This window comes from Musca vetustissima, unplaced genomic scaffold (genome assembly GCF_032173495.1).
Source record: "Musca vetustissima isolate MV318-11 ecotype Yass unplaced genomic scaffold, APGP_CSIRO_Mvet_v1 utg27671, whole genome shotgun sequence".
NCBI classification, from domain to species: Eukaryota; Metazoa; Arthropoda; class Insecta; order Diptera; family Muscidae; genus Musca; species Musca vetustissima.
This window is the reverse complement of record NW_026885575.1, coordinates 4642-24377: the sequence shown is the minus strand read 5'-3', so window position 1 is coordinate 24377 and position 19736 is coordinate 4642. Positions and strand designations below refer to the sequence as shown.

Below are 19736 nucleotides of genomic sequence, written 5' to 3'. Positions count from 1 at the left end.
CAAACTCAAAACGCGGAATAAATCAGATAACTATTTAAATATAAAAAAGGGGGTTATATGGGGACTACCCCAAAAAGGGGGCGAATATTAATAATTTTTGGTAGGGAGATTTGTTAACATATACGACTACAAAATACCAAATTACAGCGAATTCGGTTGAAAACCCTGCTCAAAAACTGCAAAATACCGAAAATTGGAGGGTACCCTTATATGGGGGCTACCCGAAAAAATGGACCTATATTTATAATTTTTAGTGGAGAGATTTGCTTCGCAATAACAGCTCAAAGTACCAAATTTCAGTGAACTCGGTTGAAAAACGGGCTCAAGAACCCCAAAATACCGAAAATAGGGGGTACCCTTATATGAGGGCTACCCCAAAAAATGGACCTATATTTATAATTTTTTGTGTAGAGATTTGATACCCAATAAGAACTCAAAGTACTAAATTACAGCCAATTCGGTGAAAAAATCCAGTCAAAACCCCCCAAAAACTGAAAATTGGGAGGTACCGTTGTATGGGGGCTACCAGAAAAAGTGGACCTATGTTTATAATTTTTGGTGGAAAAATTTGGTATCCAAAAAGAACCCATTTTATCAAATTTCAGCGAATTCGGTTGAAAAACTCGCTCAAGAACCCCAAAATACTGAAAATTTGGGGGTACTCTTATATGGGAGCTATGCCTAAACGTTGACCGATATAGCCCATCTTCGAACTTGATCTGCCTGCAGACAAAAGACTCTATGCAAAATTTTGGCGCTCCATCTCAATTCGTTTAGACGCTAGAGTGATTACAACAGACAGACGGACATGCTTATATCGTCATAGAATTTTACGCTGATCAAGAATAAATATACTTCATAGGGTCGGAAATGATTATTTCTATGCGTTACAAACGGAAAAACAAAACTAATATACCCTCCATACTATGGTGGAGGGCATAAATCAAATTTCCATCGTACACGTACGAATTTATTCACCTCAAAAGTTAAATATGTACATGTATTTCAATGAATTTTATCCAAATACGCATTGCGTATAAAAATATAAAGTTGAAAAATTTCAACACTTTGGAATTTTCAGTATTTTAGAATTTTTGTTTTTTTTTAAATAGAATTCCAGTCATTGAAATTTTTTTCTATAAATGTAAGTCCTGATTTAGATTAGGCGAGTTTACTTGCGACAATTCTTACCGTTCTCTTTTGAACTTGCTTCGTGCGACTATACAAGGCAATTCGGTTTCGAAAATATTTTTTTGACATTTTGTGACAATATTCTGGATTGGTATTTCAAATTACTGACACTACAAACAAAATGCACAAAACGAATTGCCGGTACGAGCATTTTTTCTATTCCCCTTGCTCCTCTCTTCTGCAAACAAAGACTTACCGCAAGTAAACTCGCCTAATCTAAATTGGGACTAAATATTTTTCTATCAATTAAAAAACAGTTTTCATCCATTTTTGCCGTTTTCAACTGGTACAGATGCAAATAAAGTCCTTAGGTATTTGAGTAATACGGACGGACTCTGTAAAGGTAAGAAGGTGAGTATTTTTGTACGGAGCACAATAAATTAGTTAAGACCCTAAGAAAAAAATTGTAATCAGTTGGTGGTAGTGCCCTACCATGTAATAATTATACCCCATATTGTGAAAAAAAACTTGACATTCCATTTATTTTCCGCGATATTTTCATATTTATTAAAATTGTAAAAATATGACAAATAAACAAAACATAAGACCTTACACTAGATTACAGTTTTTGTTCATTTCGTAATAGCAAAAATGGGCTTTGTGGCAATAAATTAAGTTGTGCGTTTCCAAAGGAAAAAATTAAAAGAAAATTGAGTGTAGTAAATATCCCGATATCCGCAAATAACTGCTGTAGCAGCCATTCATCCATTCATGCAACAATACACGATGCGAAAAATATAACCCTTTGAGGAACAGGGTAACCCATGGTACAATAATACAATGTAGGGTAGCTTTTGTCAGAAAGGAAAAATACACCTCTACCTTATGGTCAATAATGTCAGGATAAATGAAAACATGAAAATGAAACTTTCATTTCCAAATCATACATTTCTTCTTACAAATGTTCTAAAATTCATCATCAAACAAATCGATTTTCGTATATATTCTGTTATATTTTTCAAAACATTACACACACAGTCACACATTTTGTATATGACTTTGGCATAACAAGCCACAGTATGAAAAATTTAATTTATAGGTTGCTATGGCCTACTTTGAATAATTGCACCATGGGGTAACCTTTGTGAGACTAAAGTCGCAATTTGCAACCTTTTTGATGACCTGTGACTCTCTTAGATTTGTCTACGTCGTTTTTTGATTTCCAAGGGTTTCTGACATATCCTCAGAACTGTTTTATATTATTTACATTTCTGTGCGATTTTTTCAAGGGAACGACTTTTTGGGAAACTTTTACAAAATTCCCAGCGGTAATACTGCTGAGGCATTCACAAGGACAGTGGCCGTGTGTTTTTAGTTTTCAGCAGTCTCCCACCTCATTCGTAAATATTTCGTTAACTTGCTTTTAGTTCTTCTTTATCGGCCATTCAACTGGTAAAGTCCTTAGGTATTTGAGTAATACGGACGGACTCTGTAAAGGTAAGAAGGTGAGTATTTTTGTACGGAGCACAATAAATTAGTAAAGACCCCGAGAAAAAAATTGTAATCAGTTGGTAGTAGTGCCCTACCATGTTATAATTATACCCCATATTGTGAAAAAAAACTTGACATTCCATTTATTTTCCGCGATATTTTCATATTTATTAAAATTGTAAAAATATTAACAGGGTTATGCGCTATGTGTTTTCTGTAGGTTGGCATCAGCATATTTCCTTTCATGTAGAAAATTTTCTTGGTACTAGTTTTAAGAATTATGTCAATATACGTAATTTGTATTGTTTTTATAAGATGTTTAAACTTCAACTCCCGTCTACAGTCATTGAACTGTTTTCCTTTGGGCGATCAACACGCAACGCACAAATTATTTTGCCGAAATTAACCTATATTTTGGAAAGGTCATTTTTGGTAAGAATTGCTCGAACTTTTAATAATCTTCCACCATATCTTAAGGCGTTCAATTTTTCTCCGTGTACGTTTAAAAAAAAAACTTCTATTATATGTTCAATCTCATGATATCTAAACTTTAGTTAATTTTGATTTATTTGTTTATTTCTGTTTTTACATAACTGCGGTTACATGAATCGTTTTTTAGCTTTATGTTAAATTGTTATTAAGGATAAATAATTGAATTTTTATATGTTATTTTATTATAGGTATAAGTTTTTCGAGTAGTATAAGTTATGTTGTTTTGTGTAACTTAAATGGCCTATTTGGCTTTGTTACTATGCTTAATAAATGAAATGAAATAAAATTAAAATAAACAAAACATAAGACCTTACACTAGATTACAGTTTTTGTTCATTTCGTCATAGCAAAAATGGGCTTTGTAACAATAAATTAAGTTGTGCGTTTACAAAGGAAAAATTTAAAAGAAAATTGAGTGTAGTAAATATCCCGATATCCGCAAATAACTGCTGAAGCAGCCATTCATCCATTCATGCAACAATAAACGATGCGAAAAATATAACCCTGAATCGACTTGACATTGAGGAACAAGGTAACCAATGGTACAATTATATAATGTAGGGTAGCTTTTGTCAGAAAGGGAAAAAATACACCTCTACCTTATGGTCAATAATGTCAGGATAAATGAAAACAATAATATTTGTAACATTTTACCAAAAACACGAAAAATGAATGGAATGTTAGGTTTTCTTTTCAAAATCGAGTTGGGGATATGATTTACATGTTGTTTCATTTCCAAATCATACATTTCTTCTTACAAATGTTCTAAAATTCATCATCAAACAAATCGATTTTCGTATATATTCTGTTATATTTTTCAAAACATTACACACACAGTCACACATTTGGTATATGACTTTGGCATAACAAGCCACAGTATGAAAAATTAAATTGTAATTTATAGGTTGCTATGGCCTACTTTGAATAATTGTACCATGGGGTAACCTTTGTGAGACTAAAGTCGCAATTTGCAACCTTTTTGATGACCTGTGACTCTCTTATGTCATGTTCTGACGGGCATTCGAACAACGTAGTTCGCTCTCAGAATTACGTACATGAATTAACCCGTTCATACAACACTATTCTTAATGCATGTCATCAGAGTTTTTTATTTCAAACTTTTTGTTTCTAGTTTTACACCAAAATTGCAACATATTTGCGTGAATCATATATGGATCTAAATAGAAAAAATAATTATCTTTATCCTGACTATAGTATCAACCCATATCTCTTTACTTTTAATTCATGTTTTCCATTTTTTCTGAAAGTATTGTTGTTTTGAGTATATTTTCATTTTTTTCAATTCAAATGTCACAAAAAAAATTGGAAAACTTTTTTTTTTGGTTTCCCCACATTGGTTTCTCGTTTTGTACGCTAATTAGAACCAAAGGGACAGAAATACATATTGCATTATGTAGATTACAAAATTTACTTCCTTCTGCATATATAAAAACTCGAATTTTTTTTACTTTTCATTCATCATTTTTAATTTTACTGAAAATGTTTGAAAATTTTACAAATATTTTCATGCTGTCAAAATTAATTTATTTTCGATAAATTCTCTCAATTGTTAGGGATGGGACAAATTTCTTGGTTATTCGGAGAGTGATTCAAATTGAACAACGTACAAAAGTCGGTGTTCGCTCAGACAATTTTGTATGGGGAACTAAGTAATTACTTCATAATTAGGGGTCGAACAACGAATGAGAGAGCGAACGACGCCCGTCTGTACATGGCATTAGATTTGTCTACGTCGTTTTTTGATTTCCAAGGGTTTCTGACATATCCTCAGAACTGTTTTATATTATTTACATTTCTGTGCGATTTTTTCAAGGGAACGACTTTTTGGGAAACTTTTACAAAATTCCCAGCGGTAATACTGCTGAGGCATTCACAAGGACAGTGGCCGTGTGTTTTTAGTTGTCAGCAGTCTCCCACCTCATTCGTAAATATTTCGTTAACTTGCTTTTAGTTCTTCTTTATCGGCCATTTTGTCTTCTTCCCCATTTGTTAATAAGTGGAACCAAGGTATATTTAATAAGGTAGCCGGATCGGGCCAGCAGTTGGACAAATAAATGTCAAAAATGTTGTTGTAATGTTGAACGAAAAAATTAAAAAACAAAATTATAAATGAAAATCTCCGAATTTCTAATAGCTTTTTTGGCAATACTTTTATTAACAGTTTCTACAAGAGTTTGTGTAAAAAAATGTTTTCAATCTGCTTGTTCTGGCAAAATATTTTTGACATATCAAAATACAACAACCGATGTTTGCTGTAGAAATTCGCCGATGCGGCTACCTTGTATATCTACTTGGACGTTAAACTTAAGTTTTTTTTGTGAATTCGCTTACTGGCCGACCTTATATAGGCCTTGGCAAAGGTATATTTAATAAGGTAGCCGCATCGGCCCAGCTGTTGGACAAATAAATGTCAAAAATGTTGTTGTAATGTTGAACCAAAAAATTAAAAAACAAAATTATGAATGAAAATCTCCGAATTTCGAAGAGCTTTTTTGGCAATACTTTTATTAACATTTTCTACAAAAATTTGTGTAAATAAATCTTGTCAATCTGTTTGTTTTGGCAAAATATTTTTGACATATCAAAATACAACAACCGATGTTTGTTGTAGAAATTCGCCGATGCGGCTACCTTGTATATCTACCTTGGACAAAAAACTTTATACTCATCTGTGCTTACTGGCCGACCTTATATAGGCCTTGCTTATCCCTAACAACAACAACGATACAATGTTTACAATGTTACTAAGCTACTTGTTATTTTTTGAAAACAATTATACAAATCAAAATAATTATTTCTGACGGCAACACCATTTGGTTCCACAAATAGTTCTTGGACGGTACAGAAAATGTCTTTGAGACTTGAAGAAATCTGCAGCAAATTGCAATCCAACGAGAGGGGAGTCAAATTGAGCGCTCTGGAGAATTTGCGAAATAAATGCAAAAATCGCATGGAATACAGTGATGACAAGCTATTGGAGATTTATGACGAATGTTACCTCCACTTACTGAAATGTTACAGCGACAGATACGAAAGTGTCCGCGATCAGTCGGTGGAAACAATCAACGAGTTTATGGAACGACTACCACCAAATGACTATCATTTGCTTAATATTGTAGCCACCTTGGCTGAACGTTTGGGACAGCAGGAAACCATCGAGGAAAGTGAAGAAATACGCCTGACTTTTGTGAATCAATTGAACATGCTGGTCGAACGATATATTCAGACGGGAAATAAGTGTTCGATCCAAAGTTGCCTGGAAGATGTTGTTCGAATTTTAATAAAGGTTTTAAAGGATCCGTATCCAGCTGTTCAGAGAGAAGCATGTAAGAGTGTGAAACTGATTGCTTCTTCGATCGATAATTACAATTTTCAAAAACATGCTGAGCCACTGGCAAAGGCTCTTTATGGAATGCTAAATCACAAACATTCTCAGGCTCGTATTGCAGCTGTCAATGCCTTGGGCTATGTAGCTTTACACGTTGAAGCCGGTGAAGCTTTGTCACGATTGATAATGGAAGTTTCTCCATTACTCATGGACTCAATGCCTTTGGTGCGTCGAGAATGTGGTGAGCTTGGTGTTCGACTTTTATTAGAGCTGCGAGACCGTTATTCATATTTCGAAAGACTAATACCTTTGGTTCTGTGCTGGTAAGCTACTTGTGAAATGTAGTTTATATTAAAGTAGTCAATATTAACAACTTATAATTAAAGCCTTAAAGATGAATCGGCCGAAGTACGTGACTACATATTGCCACTATGGGTGAAATGTGGAAAACAATACTATGATGAGAATGAAGCGGAACTAAGCAAACAAGAAATTGCCGATTTACCGGTTGCAAACTACCCCAGTGACGTGCAGCGACCCACAATTGGTTGTCGAGCAATAGTTCAACGATCATTGCGGCTACTGAAATTGATAACAAGAGAATCGGCCGATTGGAAAGAAAATGTGCGCCTACATTCTTTGAAACTATTGTATCAATTTGTATTACACGCTGAAGCAGCAATGACGGCGAACTTTTTTGAAATATATCCAGATGTGGCAAGAGCTTGTCGGGATAACGAGAACATTGTTGTACAAGAAGCTTGTAATCTTGCCGACCTAATGGGCCGTCTGCTAAACTATGAGGATTGGTGCGAGCATGGCTTTGAAGGTTTAGAAAAAAATGCAAAAGAGGGATATTTAAAATGTTTCTACCATATGTATAGGTCTGCTCTGGGTATTAAGTTTGATGATCATGTCCGCCTAATGGAACTGATGGTTCAACCCGATTTCTCACAAACATTGAAATGTAGTTTTCAAATGTACATTTTAAAGATGACTGAAACTGTTTTAGATAAGACGGAGAAAGACGCAAGTTTTTGCAAAGATAGCTCCTCGGATTTATATGAAAAATTGGATGGATTGCATAAAAATTGCTACATTTCCACATTAAAAGTAATGGCCTTATCATTGGAATCGGAACAAAGTAATAGCGAGGAATTACAAACAAAGGGTACTGATATTTTGCACAAAATCGCCAAACGATATAATTCTACAATGGACGATATACATGAAAGATATTTCCAAAGTGCATTGAAGTATGTGGATAACATAGACGCTCACTTGGATGCTTTAAGTGAACCCATCTTGTTATTTTATGGTCTTCTAAAATTGGGCAAATTTCGAGAGCCATACATAAATGTTATACAAGAAAAAATTAACATCATTTTCGAGTATTGTGCTGACGAAGCTAAGGTTAAAATATTTACTGCCGTTTCCATAGCAATGTTAGATTGGAATAAGACAATTCGGAAACCGTTAACACGTAGCTGTGAAATATTACTGGAATTTGTAAAAGTTGTTATTGAACCACACCTAATATGGAAGGCTGGAGCAAATGCTGAGGCAATGCGGTCGTTGGCAACAGCTACTCTGTGTGCCATATCACAAGGGGCTCCCGATGAAGCGCGTACTGTGTTACCCGGCTTATCGAAATATATTCCTAGTCTATTGGAGGATCATTCTGTGTCAACACGTCACTATGCTGTCAAATGCTTATGCAATTTTGGTCCAATACCTTTGGAAGAAATGAAGCCAATAGCATATGGTAAGTACAAATAAAAATCTATACAAATACAATAATTTACATAAAACACTTTTAGGTTGTTTACAACGCTTGGATGATGCCTCTGGTGGCATACGAATTTTAGCTGTTTCTGTCATTCCGAAATTGGAACCTATTTACACCGATAAACATGAAGAAAGCCCTGCACAGCAAAGTACCTCAAAGGCAGCATATGATCATGAGGTGTGGTTAACATTCGTAAAACACTGCATGGATATGATGTTTCTACACTACGATAACCCAGAGATACGTTTACAGGCAGCAATAAAAGGTAGTAGATTTAAATTCAATACTACATAAACAACTATATCCACCACTACTATTTACAGAAACCATATTGGAGATGTCTAAACGCTATCCAGAAATATCAAAGGAAAGCTACAAACAAACCATGAACAAAACCTATAACAACTTTAATTTAAAAGCCCTTGAAAAGGAACTACCATTCATTGAGTGAATATCGAACTCCATTTGGAAAAATATTTAGTTTATGCACATTCTTAGCATTTATTTGTAATAAAACTAATTTAACAATAAACATAGATTTGCCATTTACCACATAGCCCTTTGGACACCAGAAAGTTTATTATAATCGGCCAAATGGCGCCACACGATACGACTCAAGCGATATTTGTGAACAACACCGCGAGGTCTGGACGTAAGGGCACAACGTTCACGGACACGCACCAAACACGAGTCTCTTGGGAATGCCGCAATTTCAGCATCTGCAATTTCCCTCAACTCAACTGGCAGTATGTCATTCTTCCGCAATGCATTCACACGCAGACGTTCCTTGGCATGTTCAGTGACACACTTGCGGCGTTTTACATCACGAATCATTTTCCAATCGGCCCATTTGTTGCGAACTTGTTGAAACTAAAATTAAAGTTAATCAACACCAATAGACCAGCATATACCACAAAACTTACTCCACAACCGGCAAATTGTAATGATTGACTAACAAAACTTCCAGCTTTAGTCAGGGAATTCATTCTGATGTCCTTCCAAATGGGAATCTAAGGTGCTATGTAACTTAGGGCTGCTTAATAACAAAACTAGGTTGAGGTTAGAAGCAGAGAAGGAAAACAGCTGACATAGAGAAGAAGGTAGTGTTGGAAAACGTAAAAATACAATTCATTGGATAAAGATGTGTACGCACTGTGTGACACGATTTTAGCTTTGTTTTTCCATAAATTCGGAAACTTGCTTAAAAAACTTCACTTTTGAATGCTGCAGGGCTTTTGGCATTTGTCTGCTTAAATTCTATTAATCTAATTAGTTTTGCAACTTTTTATTCCAAATCCGATCAAGTATCAACAAAACTAGTAAAGGGTTCAATCAAATTTGTGGATGCATTCTATATAGTCATTTTACTTTCATTTTATAAAAGGAAAACAGCAGGCTCTAAAACAGATAAAATGATATACATTTTGTGTGCTTTTACTTATTTTTTTATTTTAGTGAATGATGTTAATTTAATTTTCCTTCTGATATCGAAGAAAAAAAGTAAAATCTAGTTGATTCTTGCAGTACGGGAACAGACCAAATGTTTGCATCGTTGTAAAAAAAATTATGGCCTGTCCAACAACAATGTGATTGTCGAAATTGACGGACATGAACAGTTAAACGATCCAACAAGAAAAAAGTGTGGCACTAATAGTGTATACAATGCTTTATGCGGTATACACACTAGCACATTTGAATGACACTTTTGCCCAAATTTTGCTTGTTTGATAGTGTGACCTCTCCTGTTTGTCATTCATCAGGCAACCACAAAAATATTCATGGTTGTTGGACAGTCAGTAACCATTAAAAAAACTGTCACTCAAAAGTGTTAGTGTGTACACCGCTTTAGAGATATATATGTATCCTTTGGGTCAATTTGGTTCCAACGAAAAATCGATTACATCAAACCTACCCAATTATGTCGATAATTCGATTATCCGTATATCGGGCTACATAGCCCTATTTTCACCTGCGTGAAGTTAGCGACATCGCTAACTTTCGATAACAAAATTTTTATCGAAATTACAGGGTGACACAGAACATCACAATTTCACATTTAACACTATTTTTATCAACATTGCTTTCCAACAGAGATAGCGCAGAATATTATAAAATAATATTTTTTTAAAATTATTAATAAAAATGTTAACATAATTCATTAGTAATGAAAAATAATAAACAATACGAAAATGTTGAAACATATTTTATTATAATCTAAAACTAAAGTATTACTAAATCACAAACATTTTAATCCAGTGAATCAGGAGAGATGTCCGCCTCTGGAAGCCTCCCTATACAAACCTCGAACATAGTGATGGTGCCAAATGAAAGAGGGAGTCTCTACGAGTATTTTAGTATGCACCATATGTTCAGATTCAGTTTTTGGTAGAACAAAGTTGCTGAATTTCTGATTTCCAACTGGTGGTCAGGACACCAAAATGGCTCTGGAAGCCTCCGTCTACAAACCTCGAACAAAGTAAGGGTATCAAACGAAAGAGGGAGTCTCCAAGAGTAGTTTGGTATGCACCATATGTTCAGATTCAGTTTTTTGTAGAACAAAGTTGCTGAATTTCCGATTTCCAACTGGTGGTCAGGACACCAAAATGGCTCTGGAAGCCTCCGTATACAAACCTCGAACAAAGTAAGGGTATCAAACGAAAGAGGGAGTCTCTGCGTGTATTTTGGTATGCACCATATGTTCAGATTCAGTTTTTTGTAGAACAAAGTTGCTGAATTTCCGATTTCCAACTGGTGGTCAGGACACCAAAATGGCTCTGGAAGCCTCCGTATACAAACCTCGAACAAAGTAAGGGTATCAAACGAAAGAGGAAGTCTCCAAGAGTATTTTGGTATGCACCATATGTTCAGATTTAGTTTTTTGTAGAACAAAGTTGCAGAATTTCCGATTTCCAACTGGTGGTCAGGACACCAAAATGGCTCTGGAAGCCTCCGTATACAAACCTCGAACAAAGTAAGGGTATCAAACAAAAGAGGGAGTCTCCAAGAGTAGTTTGGTATGCACCATATGTTCAGATTCAGTTTTTTGTAGAACAAAGTTGCAGAATTTCCGATTTCCAACTGGTGGTCAGGACACCAAAATGGCTCTGGAAGCCTCCGTATCCAAACCTCGAACAAAGTAAGGGTATCAAACGAAAGAGGGAGTCTCCAAGAGTAGTTTGGTATGCACCATATGTTCAGATTCAGTTTTTTGTAGAACAAAGTTGCAGAATTTCCGATTTCCAACTGGTGGTCAGGACACCAAAATGGCTCTGGAAGCCTCCGTATACAAACCTCGAACAAAGTAAGGGTATCAAACGAAAGAGGGAGTCTCTGCGAGTATTTTAGTATGCACCATATGTTCAGATTCAGTTTTTTGTAGAACAAAGTTGCTGAATTTCCGATTTCCAACTGGTGGCCAGGACACCAAAATGGCTCTGGAAAATCAAAAATTTATATGGTGCAAAATACATCTAATTTCGTAATCTTAATATCCCATTTGAAATTTTTGAGAAATCGAAGCCAAAAGTCAAAAACTCAGTTTTTTACTGGAGTTTACTGGGTATGTTCCATGGTACAATTATAAAAGGTAACAGCAAATCCCAGCTGATTTGATTCCAACGTAATACTAGTGTCAATATGAATTTGACAAATTATGTTTTTAAAAATCACCCAACAGGAAAATTGGGAACGCATACAATTTGAAATTGTTCTTTATTAATGTGCTCCCGTATTCAATTTACTCAATCTGCCTGCTGGGAAAGTTTGAGGAAGCAAATCTTTCTTGCAGGCATAACTCGCTATTCCCAGCATTGTCATATGTGTTACACATATATATGGCAATGGCTTAATTAAAGGAAAGATGTGGAAGCGATAGAAATATAAATTTGATAGATTTTCATTCATGTTTTTCAATTTTTATTTTGAGGATTCGAAAATATTCCATTTTCAAAATAAAAATAATTTTATGATAATTTGTTTGTTTGTGTACATTTTTCTGTCAAATGAGTTGACACTAGTAGAACTTACAACAACAAATTTCCATGTGGTTGTTGTATCGTTTTTTGTACAACAACACTTGCTGTTACCTTTTATTATTATACCATGGGTATGTTCAAAGGTGTCCCACCTGTGGTATTTTACGGAAATTTATAATAACTTGTTTTGTAGTAAATATGTATATACGAAAGAAAATATATTAGATATGTTTGAAATGATTGTTGGAATGTTTATCGAAAGAAAACTATCACTGAATTCTTCCTGCGCCCTTACAACCAAAAAATGAAAAGTTTACAATTGCAGTGCGAAAACATAGTCACTCATGTAAATTTTGTCGACCACTGAAAAAGCTAGCCAAAATGGCTTACGCAGATAAAGAACAAGATTGGCACATAAAAAATTTTGGTTGCGGGTCGGGAAAATTTTAAATCGAGATTTTATGAGCGCTGTTCAAAGGTGCCTCCTCTCCCCTTTATTTTTTACCCCATTTAATATTAATTTTGTGTATTTTAGGAAAATTTTTAATCTTTTAAAACTATATCGATGTCTTTGCCGAAGCTAACTTTGTTCATTTTTTAATTCAATATATTTAAAAAATGTTGAAAAATTGCCTTAGTTTTTAAAAGATACAAAGGGATGACTTAAGCATAAAATAGTATGTACATTAGAACAATTTAGATCTACTGCATTTACTAAATCTAGTACAGTGTAAATGTAGTATTAGGCATGAATTTACCCCCTGTAGACCTTATTAATAGTCCATGCTTGTTGTGTGTCTATACGTGCATGCTTGTCGTTTTTATTTCAATCAACGACGCTTGTATGAGCGACACAACGAAATGAAAGTGAATTTTTGTGCAAATGGTCATGATCCAAGTACAGGCGTTGTTTCGGGGGGATCATGATGACAAGGAATTTCATACCATCGAGTCCATCACAAACTAAGTTAAAAAATAAGTAAGATCTTCACCGATTGGCTTTATCCTAGTTCATACACTCACAGAAAACATCCCAAATTTTGAAATCGATTGGATTATTAGTTTTTGAGTTATCGTGTCCGCCATCAAAAATAAGGACTTTTCTTTGATCCCAAACAAAAACAACAAACAATTTTTGTAATTTATTTTTCTTCCTTTTTAAATCTTCAAATATATACACCTTAGTCTGTTTTTACACGGTAGTTTGGTTCCAGCAGAAGCCGTGTAAAAAAGGGAATTCCCCTAAATTAGCGCTATTCACATTTGCTTTGACCAGTAAAAATTGTTGTTTAGGTGTATGTGCAAAGTTACAAATATTAACAAGCATTGGTATTCATTTACCAGCCAATTTAAAATCTTAAAAATAAAAAATTGGAACAACTCTAGTTTAGTAAAAACGATCAGATTTTTCTGAAATTTTTTCCCGGTTATTTGACCCGGATGTTCGGGTTCGGGTACCCGAACATCCGGGTCAACGGATCCTATTAATATAAAATGGGTATAAAGGTTATAAAAATACCTTTCAATTGAGTGGTGATACCCATTTTATATTAACAGGAAAGAAAGGAATATAATAATAATAAATAAAAAATATTATTTTATAATATTCTGCGCTATCTCTGTTGGAAAGCACTGTTGATAAAAATAGTGTTAAATGTGAAATTGTGATGTTCTGTGTCACCCTGTAATTTCGATAAAAATTTTGTTATAGAAATTTAGCGATGTTGCTAACTTCACACAGGTCCTATTTTCAACCAGAACCAGTACCAGTGGACACCATTTGCTCGTGGTTCCACATAAAATAGATCAAAAGAAAGGAATATCCAAGTGCAACCAACCAGAGGAATAGCCACTTGCTCTAGGCAAACGAAGTGAACCAAGTGCGCGTCATCTGGAAAGTGTAATCGAGTTGTTGGTGTCCCTTGTCGACAAAAGCGTGTTTCGACCGACAGAGTGCTGATTCGTTCGCTCGCTTAGCAGTGTGTAACCGGTGTTCTTAAAGAAAAACTACCATCGAATAGGCAAAGTACGGAAATATGCCTTCCAGCGACCCACTGCCCCCCAAAGAGAGTGCTCTCTTTAGGAAGTTAATGGTACGTTTGCAACAGCAACCGCATATCATGTAGCCACACACAAAATCGTTTTGTAAGATGTGCTCGTCTTTGCTTTTATCGTTTGTGTGCGTGCAAATTCCACCCCCTCCCATTTTCATTGCTTGACCAATGTTGTGTATATTGTATTGGTTGAGCAGGATCATAGGACATTGCCAAGGTTAATGGGAATAATATTTTGCATTTTAAATATGTGGTAATGTTTTCTGGTTAACTTGTTTTTCGGGCAGAGTTTTGGGTGAAAATTTATTTGACATAACCTCAAAGTTGAGGGTGATAGCAAAGTGGCCCCAAAACGTAAAGCAGAAAAAACAATAATTCCATTTTTAAACATTCATGCATGCTTGCAGTGTGTTTGTTACTATGGGTTGTCTGGGACAGCTAGTTAATTTATCTCATTACATTTGTATTGTAATAGTTTTCAATCATTATAACTAAATTGAATTTCTGAAGAATTTTTCAAAATATTGCAGTGGAATTTTGCTGTCCATTCGCCATAGATACAGATAAAGGATATGTTGTACATTATCAATATTAGTAGACAATTGTTAGATTCAAACATATTATCGATCTTGTTGTTTGTTTAAAATCAATAACAACAGCAAGGTAATAACGTTGAGTTTTTCAAAAGGAAAATTAAAAAAAAATAATTATTTCAGTCAGGATTAAAGGTCCATTGATGGAAATTTTTACGGAAATAATTATACTAACGTCAGAACACACTAACAAGAGAATAAACCTAAATGAACAAATCTAAGCTTTTAGATTTGAAACAAGTATTGATGTGGTTACATTTCATTTTTAATACTCCTACACATATTATCTTTTCAGAAATGTTACGAAATGAAGCAGTACAAAAATGGTCTAAAATTGGCCAAACAAATTCTTTCAAATCCCAAATATACTGAACATGGTGAAACATTGGCCATGAAGGGTCTGACACTCAATGGTCTGGGTCGCCGAGAGGAGGCCTATAAATATGTTCGTCTAGGTTTACGTAATGACTTGAGATCTCATGTTTGTTGGCATGTCTACGGTCTGTTGCAGCGCAGTGACAAAAAGTACGACGAGGCCATTAAATGTTACCGTAATGCACTGAAATGGGAAAAGGACAATTTACAAATTCTGAAGGATTTGTCATTGTTGCAAATACAAATGCGTGATTTGGAAGGCTACAAGGAGACCAGACACCATTTGTTCAAATTACGCCCATCACAGCATGCCTCGTGGATTGGTTTTGCGATGAGTTATCATCTGCTGGGTGATTTGGAAATGGCCAATAGTATATTGGATGCCTTCAACCAGTCGCAAACCTCTATTGTAAGTACACATTTTTCCATAATTAATGATTTCGAATAACACTCGTTTCGTTATAGGAGCCAAACGACTATCGACACTCCGAACTGTTGTTGTATCAAAATCAAATTCTAGTAGAGGCGGGCAAATATCAGGAAGCTTTGGATCACCTAATCAAGTACGAAAATCAAATGGTAGATAAATTGGCCGTTCAAGAAGCCAAGGGTGATTTGTACATTAAAATCGGCCAACACTCTAAGGCTGTGCCCATCTTTGAGGAGCTTATCGATCGCAATCCCGAAAACACACTTTACTATAGTCAATACTTTTTGGCCAAACAAATTTCGGATGTCACTGAAAAATTGAGTGCGTTTAAGAAATTCCAAGAAACCTACCCTCGGTCCATGTGTCCCAAACGGTTGCCTTTGGACGTTGCCACAGGTGATGCTTTCCAAAATGTTCTAGATGACTATCTGAGACGTGGCCTTCGTAAGGGTGTGCCTCCACTGTTTGTTAATGTTCGCTCATTGCATACGCAACCCGAAAAGGTAGCCGTTATGGAGAAACTTATCCTGCAGTATTATGAAAACTTAACTCGCTCCGGCCACTTTTCACGTGAAGATGCTGACAAAAACTTGCCCGTTGAACCAGCGTCGGCTGTGGTATGGACGCTTTTGTTCCTGGCCCAACATTACGACTATAAACGTGAAACAGATAAGGCGCTAGAGTACATCAATGCTGCCATTGAACATACGCCAACACTGATAGAACTCTTCATTACAAAGGGCCGCATTTACAAACATGCCGGCGATCCAGTTGAGGCCTACATGTGGCTTGATGAAGCCCAGAGCATGGATACGGCTGATCGCTACATCAATTCGAAGTGCGCTAAATATATGCTGCGAGCAAATTTAATCAAAGAAGCCGAGGATATTTGTGGGAAGTTTACTCGCGAAGGCGTTTCGGCCATGGAAAATCTCAATGAAATGCAATGCATGTGGTTCCAAACAGAATGTGCGTTGGCCTACCAGCGTATGGAACGTTGGGGTGAAGCCTTGAAGAAGTGTCACGAGGTCGATCGTCACTTTGCCGAAATCATTGAGGATCAGTTCGATTTCCACACTTATTGCATGAGAAAAATGACAATGCGTGCCTATGTTGGTCTGTTGCGACTTGAAGATGTTTTGCGTCGTCATCCGTTTTACTTTAAGGCAGCCAAATGTGCCATTGAAGTTTACATTCGCCTCTATGACAAACCTCTAAAGTCTGAGGAAACGATTGAGGAAATCGATACGGGTAAGTCCACTCTGGAAAATTCTTATTTATTTGGCGATGTAAATAATGACATCTTTAATTTTCTGTAGAAAATCTTCCACCATCGGAATTGAAGAAACTCCGTAGCAAGCAACGCAAGGCCAAGAAGAAAGCCGAACTCGAAAGTGCACAAGCTGCTCAAGCACAAATCAAACGCGAACAACATCAAAAATCCAAACAACAAGCAAATCAAGAGGCCGATCCCGAGGCACCACAACTTGATGAGTTGATACCCGAGAAGCTTGAACGCCCCGAAGATCCATTGGAGAAGGCCATTGAGTTTTTGAAACCACTCCAGCAATTAGCCAAAGAACGCATTGAAACACATTTGCTGGCCTTCGAATTGTACTCGCGCAAGAGTAAAGTCTTACTTATGATTCAATCGATTAAGCGTGCACTAGCTATTGATGCCGGGCATCCGCAAGTGCACAGTTGCATAGTGCGCCTCATGCAAGCACTGCCAACATTGACAAAAGATATAAACGATGCCGTCAAGACGGTAGTGGATAAAGCCGTTAAAGAACTGATAGGTACTAAGAGTGCTCAACAATTGAACGATGAGTTCATTGCAAAGCACAGCTCTTCCATAATGCATTTATACGAAGCTGCGCGTATCATGTATGAATTGGATGCTGGAAAGCAAGAAGCGGCCATTAAGTTGATTACCTCATATGATGTAGCTAAACTTAAGTTGGAGGTAAGTTACGACAACAATAGTTGTGAGTAATTAAGTTTCTTTTTCGGCAAAATGTTTGCTTTTTTTTTATAAAAAATGATCAGCACCTAATTCGATTATGACAAGAAATATATTATAAATATTAAAGATAGCTATAGACAGCTTTCGTATTGAAGAGTAGTTATGTAATTGTAGTTTAGTTATGATTTAACTGGTGACTTTCAAATAACATTCATTTAAGCCGGCATTTGCTCGATACATTTTAGTATGCCCACTTGTGTTTTTATTAAAAGTGTATTTATAATTTTGTGTGGCCCCAAGAATAGCCATAAAATACTGGTCATAGCAGCACATAGCTTAATCTATATATTTGTGTACGTTGGTTTATCTGCATTGAGTATGGAAGGGGAAAAAAATATGTGGCAAAGGATAAGCGTTGACATTAATTCGGTCAAATTTCAAAATTGTCATTCTATGGGTTATATACATATAAAGTTATTTCTATAATAAGTAAATAAATATTTACTCCGGGTAGACATATATATATATATATATATAATAAGTTGCCAGTGTTAAAGTGAAGCAGTCGAATTTTATATTGATATCTATTATATTGATGCACTCGGAGTTATTCTAAAATATTTAAAGGGATATACAAATTTTGACCGGAAATGTGTACCGTAGAAAGTTGAAGTCCAGTAGTAAATAATATATATCATATTATCGGTTTATTAATTAAACTGTTTGATTTTTTAGGACGCCACAAAGATATTCGAATCGCTGCGCGATGGTATCTTTGGCACTTGTGAAGATGCAGTTAAAAACTACAAAGAAACCTGTCATAAACATTTTAAGTACGCCCGTCTATTTCGTGATAATGTAGAAGAAGAAACAACAGCAACAGAAAAAACCACCGAAGAGGGTTCAGATGCCGGTAATCATGTCGAGAAAGCTACTGCTGATTTGTAATGCAGTGGCCATCGCCTCACAACAATTGCCTGGCTTATCCGCAACAATAACAACTACTATTAGAGAACTACACAAGATTATGATGGTGATGATGAAGAAGAACCGCAACATCAAAACTTTATTAATTTTTAATGTTAACAAATAAATCAATAAAACCCTACAGCAACTACTTGACTGGACAAACAATTTTAACACCAAATAAAACAACAGCTACAAAATGAACTGTGAATTCTCACACACACATACACATCATCTGATTTAAAAAGAAATAATTAAAACTGACTCAAAAAACTAGTGTTGGAACACGGTGGTCTTTGCCCAATTAATGCCCACATGTAGCACATTCTTGTGGCAAAGGATTATCTAATGATTTGTTTTTGTTTTTATGATTTCACATGTGAAGGTAAATTCGATTCCCATTGTGTTTCTCACTAGCACATAATGGATAAAAGATCAATAAAACATAGAAATCCAATAATAATCTAAGCTTAATTTTAACACAATATTTATGTAGAAATCAAATTGCAATTTTTAACCCACTATCTCGGTGAATATCAATGATTTATTGGTGAAAGTAAAAGAAATCAATTCCATGATGTTGTCATACACATAAACATGTTTTATTTAAAATATTACAACATTTTTTTACTAAATCTAAAAAAATCATATCTATTTGTTCATTTATCGATATCAATCATACAATATTTTATTTTGTTTTTCATTTGACGCTTTAATTAACCTCCTTCATCTTGATTAAAATTGAGAAAATAAAACTAACACAGTTTGATTATAATACCTACCTAACATCTCCCACACTATACCCCAAACACAAATTAACTGTTGCAATTTATATCCTCATTACAAACAAACATGCATATTGTTTTAAATAGCACATACACATAAGAAGAAAACAAAAACAAAATAAGAGAGTTGTAGCAACTGAACGAAATATGGAGATCCTAGCATTACAACATAACCTAATCAATCATGCAACCAGAAACATACACGCAGAATCCGCAACGTCTTAATTCATATGAAGAACAAACTAAATTTTAATATATTTTATATATAAACAACCGATATAAAAACCTAAAAGATGGAAATAATAACAAGAAACAATAAATAAAAAATCTATTTCTTAGTT

General features: G+C 35.2%; 3 protein-coding genes across 3 annotated transcripts; 2 read left to right on the top strand and 1 right to left on the bottom strand.

Annotated features, from left to right (window-relative positions):
- The first annotated feature begins 5983 nt into the window (after positions 1–5983).
- Positions 5984–8703, top strand: LOC133332815 (dynein axonemal assembly factor 5-like). Its single transcript, XM_061541185.1, has 4 exons — positions 5984–6786; positions 6850–8228; positions 8284–8517; positions 8576–8703. The coding sequence occupies exons 1-4, from the start codon at positions 5984–5986 to the stop codon at positions 8701–8703; spliced, it is 2544 nt and encodes an 847-aa protein (XP_061397169.1).
- A 95-nt stretch (positions 8704–8798) lies between these two features.
- On the bottom strand, positions 8799–9246 carry LOC133332816 (small ribosomal subunit protein uS14m-like). Its single transcript, XM_061541186.1, has 2 exons — positions 9176–9246; positions 8799–9122 (listed from the first exon to the last, which is right to left on the bottom strand). Exons 1-2 carry the CDS (start codon positions 9236–9238, stop codon positions 8799–8801), a joined length of 387 nt encoding a protein of 128 aa, XP_061397170.1. The 5' UTR covers positions 9239–9246.
- Positions 9247–14127: 4881 nt separating this feature from the next.
- Positions 14128–18814, top strand: LOC133332818 (N-alpha-acetyltransferase 15, NatA auxiliary subunit-like). Its single transcript, XM_061541189.1, has 5 exons — positions 14128–14319; positions 15169–15657; positions 15714–16929; positions 16998–17644; positions 18380–18814. The coding sequence occupies exons 1-5, from the start codon at positions 14263–14265 to the stop codon at positions 18590–18592; spliced, it is 2622 nt and encodes an 873-aa protein (XP_061397173.1). The 5' UTR covers positions 14128–14262; the 3' UTR covers positions 18593–18814.
- Positions 18815–19736: the final 922 nt, after the last annotated feature.